At 31.8% G+C, this 4,746-nt stretch overlaps 1 protein-coding gene across 1 annotated transcript; it reads right to left on the bottom strand.

The window, feature by feature from the left end:
* Nucleotides 1-295: 295 nt before the first annotated feature.
* Nucleotides 296-2,335, bottom strand: LOC139844121 (uncharacterized). Its single transcript, XM_071834333.1, has 4 exons — nucleotides 2,058-2,335; nucleotides 1,908-1,970; nucleotides 1,576-1,703; nucleotides 296-632 (listed from the first exon to the last, which is right to left on the bottom strand). The coding sequence occupies exons 1-4, from the start codon at nucleotides 2,123-2,125 to the stop codon at nucleotides 589-591; spliced, it is 303 nt and encodes a 100-aa protein (XP_071690434.1). The 5' UTR covers nucleotides 2,126-2,335; the 3' UTR covers nucleotides 296-588.
* Between the last annotated feature and the right edge of the window lie 2,411 nt (nucleotides 2,336-4,746).

The raw sequence follows: 4,746 nt of genomic DNA, 5'->3' as shown, positions 1-4,746 counted from the left end.
CCCGGTCAACGGCAGATGGATTAAGATTGCCATACATCGAGTTTCATGAAACTGATAGTGGCCAACCCTAGCATAATTTACTTTCCATAAATCATATAATGGCATTAATTCGCAATTGTAATTGCCGTAAGTATTTGTGATGAAAAGCATAGTTTCACAAGACAATTATCTTGTTCAGCATGCAAAGAAGCGAAGAGCCATGTATCACAGTTAATTTGCAAGCAACATGAACATAAGTTAATCTGTAAGTCCTAGTCAGATTATATGCAAAACAAGCATAAACTTACATATACGATAATACAAGTGAGATCTGTTTGTTAGAAAGAAATCAAAGATTCATATAGTGATCCCGATGACTCGTGAAACCTATTGACCGTCATCAATATGAAAAATTGATCTTTAACAAACGAATAAAATAAATAAATTAAGTCTGGTCACTTCGTAAAATAATAGATTAATAAAGATTCCCTATTGTACGAATATCAGTGTATATGAGTTCATGCAGATTTCGTAATGAATGAGACGTATAGAAACTTACAGATCCGGGTAATACCCGATTGATATTGAAACGTAGGACATATTGCGTCATTACAGTCCTTGGCTGCAGTTTATGTGTGTTAGCCTAAGAGCCCCTGCACGGAAGTTATTAAAATCATATAAATCGTTGATAATATTATGTTATTGTAACATTATAATAATAACTCTAAATATATTTGAGTTGTAATCACTTGCATCCATAAATTTGCTTGAAAACAAAGGAACCAATGAGAACGCGACATGTGGTGCGAAAATCACATGTAATTGAAAAAAAATTCGAAATTTTTTTTTTCGAATTTTTTTTTTCGAAATTTTTTTTTAAAAAAATCATATGTGATTATGCATGTCAATCACATGTGATTGTAAACCCAATCACATGTGATTATGCATGACAAATCCAATCACATGTGATTGTACAATTCAATCACATGTGATTGTGCAGGTAAATCACATGTGATTGTAAAAAAATTAAAAAAATTAAAAAATTTTTTTTTTTTTAAATTTCGAAAAAAATTTTAAAATTTTTTTTCCAAAAAAAAATTTTTGAATTTTTTTTAATCACATGTGATTTTCGCTACACATATCGCGCTCTCATTGGTCCCTTGAATCTCAACTTAATTTATGGACTCAAATGAATATTCCTCATATTAACTAATACGAACTAAAATATGTTTATCTTCACAAACCAGGTACTCAACATGCATATAAAATGGCCCGTTTCAACCCAACCCGGTTGACCCATTTCTCAACCTGAAGTCAACTAAAAACATACTAACAATAAGCTACACATGCTATGCTAACAAAAGTCAATCAGATATGAACATTAAGCTACAAAAGTTGTTTTTTTTACCAAAACATAACAAATAACACATCATCAGATATATTTGCAACTAACATTAACATATTGGTTAATCACCCCAAATTTTCATTTATAAATTAACCACTTTGAAGTATATATAACCAATACGACACATTATTCATTATTATAAGTATTACACCGCATGTTATAATATGAACTCGATAAAACAAAAACCGAACCTCTGTCTAGCAATATCTTAACGACCTCAACATCTCCACTACTTGCAGCAGAATGCAGTGGAAACGAAATATAAACCCTAATACAGGATATAATACTGGATAGGTTAAAAGGAAGTTCCTCATTTGCCCTAATTCAAAAATCACAGATATGAATAATTAATTCAAGAAACCAAATATAAACCCTAATAATTAATAAAAATATTACCTTGACTTCCCTAAATCAAGGCTATGAAATTATTTTGATCAATAACAAATTCAAAAATTAAATTTTAAGCATAATACTATGAATATGTAAGATGAACAATCGACGATCCTTCAACCCTTGAACCCACATTTGAACCCAAATATTAACACCTAATTTTTGATTCCAGCGACTCAATTTAACATCCAAACACCTAAATATTAACATCAAAACACCCAAATAGTAACATTCAAATTTTGTTAAAAAGGTGGACGATTCAATTACATGAATAACAACAAACCTGTAATAGAATTGGTTATTGTGATCAACATTAAGATACATGTAATTGAATTGTGGTGATTCAAACATTAATTCCGCCGCTTCATCGTTCGTTAATCCGATTATGGCGAGTCTAAGTAAACCGGAGCACAAAATTTATACCAATTTGTGCGTAAAAATGTGGCGGATTAAACCTGTGTAGCGTCGACCTATAACACGGAAGCCGGAGGGCATAATCAGCGATTGAAAGGTGTTGGGTGTGAGGAGTTTGAAGAGAGAGGGTACATTGATGTTTTTTTGGTCTTGTATGTTTTTTTTTTTTTTTTTTTTTTTTTTTTTTTTTTTTTTTGTAATTTGTATGTTAACCAAGATGTTAGGGACAGGTGTCATTTTTGGGTAATTAACAAATAAAATTTTGGATTATTGTGATGATTAACACGTGGAGGGTGTTTAGAGAAGTAATTAACAGAGTGACACGTTGGATGTGTAACTCACGTTTTATGTAATAAACAAAATTAACTTTGTTATTTTTAATTATTAAAGAAAATAAAGTAACTAAGACCATTCACAACAAAATTTGTATCTTTGTGACAAATTTGAATGCGCTAATATCTAAGAGATAAAAGGATCTTAAAAAAATAAATTTTATTTAAGTTTTGTTATTTAAAAAATATTCTTTATTTAAGTATATATAAATCGAAATATATTTGCCAACGAGAGTAATATACTACTCGTAATATATACTCTGATGTAGGAGTAGTTAATAGTTAATATTTATAATTCGTATGTAAAAAGAACGTAACGTTAGAATTAATTTAATTTTTAGTGTTGAAAAATTAAATAGAAGTTAAGATGTAAATTTAAAATTGGTAAATAGTATAAATTATATTATTATATTATATAAATTATAGTAAATATATTAGGTTGTAGATTGCACTCTAACCTACTATAGTACTATGGTTTAATTAGTTAGTGAAAATGAATGAATTAGAGTGGACCTCATATTAGTTTTGGACAAGGTTAGTTCAAAGGACACAACGCTTATAATAACACAATCTGAGACTAAGACCACCTCCAACCCACAGCTCTTGTTGGCACCAACTGACTAAAACTGACGGCCATTAATGCGGCGTCATTTTCGTCAATTAGGGGTGTTAGTTGCCCACCCGACGGAAAAGAAGTTAGTTTGACGTGTCGGCGCGCTATTGGCCGATTTTTGACGACATGGGTGCCACCCCCAACAGATAGATGATCATTTGGAATTTTTTTTGTTTGTTTTTTTCTTTTTTTTTAAATTCTAATTAATTTTAACTTTTTCCTACTTCTATATATACTTCTACATTATGCTTCTTCTTCATGAACAAATAACTCACTTTTTACTCTATCATTTCTAAAAAAAACATGGCTAACCCAAATCAAAGATCACCAAACTCAAATGATTTTCACGATTGGTTTCAATACGGAACATTTTTGGGTGGTGGTTCATCAAACCCGAGCAATCTTCACCAAATCCCAATCGTTACGCCTCAATATCATACTCTAACACAAGAAAAAATTTATTTGGAGCAACAATGAATTCTAGAACAAACTCAATATCGCCCCATCACAACGACGTTGTTGATGAATCCGATGACTCCGACCCCGCCTCAAGAAACAGTGACCGAACCTCAACCACAAACTCAAGTAACGGTGAAAGAAAATCAAAAGGAAGCGGATACGGTTTCGGAAACGCAACATAGCAAAAGAAAACATAAAAAGAAGCAAGGTGAATTTTATATATATTTTTTGTTTATATACGGTTTATATATATTTATATATATTTAATACATTATATACGGTTTATATAAATTAATGTATATATACGGTTTATATATATATACACGATTTATATATGTATTTATATATATTTATACATATATACGAATTATATATATATACACGGTTTTTATATTAATTTATATATATTTTTACATATATACGATTTATACTAATGTATATATGTTTAATTTGTTATGTAGTTTCGAAGGAAGGTCCAAGTCAAAGAAACCAAACAAAATGGTCGAGTCTAGAAGAAGCGTGGTTGGCTCAATGTTGGGTCGATGCGTCGGAGGATTCTTGCAAGGGAAATTCACAAAAAATATGTATCCTTGTGGACTACAATTAACAACAAATTCAACAACAATCCAAATGGATGGCAAAGAGGTGACGACCAATTATCGTCAAAGTGGCGTAACATTAACCAAGCGTGTCATTTGTTTCAAGCGGCTTACAACGAAGCCAAACGTAATTGAAGAAGCGGTGACAACGATCAAGGTGTTGAAGACGGAGCACATCAAATCTATGCAAATAATAACAAAGGGAAAAGATTTACCATGATGGATGCCTGGCGTGTATTGTGTAACAAGTCAAAGTGGTATGTTCCGGGGTCGGGTGGACATGTTTCTTTGGATGCCGATGAGGATGTGAATGACATTCCTCTTTCTCAACAAAACGATCTTTTTGAAGACGATCCTTTTCCGAGACCTATGGGCCGTGAAAAGGCCAAAAAAGGCACGATCAAACTATTCTAGCGAGTCAAGTCAATCGACTCGTTCATCAAAAGCGGATGAAGCTTTGGAAGCTATTTCAAAGGCTAAAGCGGAATGAACTAAAGGTGTCAAATATGCAAAAAAACAAGAGGCACTATGTGATGACCCAGAAAATTCTGACCA

Source organism: Rutidosis leptorrhynchoides, chromosome 4 (genome assembly GCF_046630445.1).
Source record: "Rutidosis leptorrhynchoides isolate AG116_Rl617_1_P2 chromosome 4, CSIRO_AGI_Rlap_v1, whole genome shotgun sequence".
In the NCBI taxonomy this organism is placed as follows: Eukaryota; Viridiplantae; Streptophyta; class Magnoliopsida; order Asterales; family Asteraceae; genus Rutidosis; species Rutidosis leptorrhynchoides.
The sequence above is the reverse complement of the archived record's forward strand: the minus strand, read 5'-3'. Positions and strand labels throughout refer to the sequence as shown.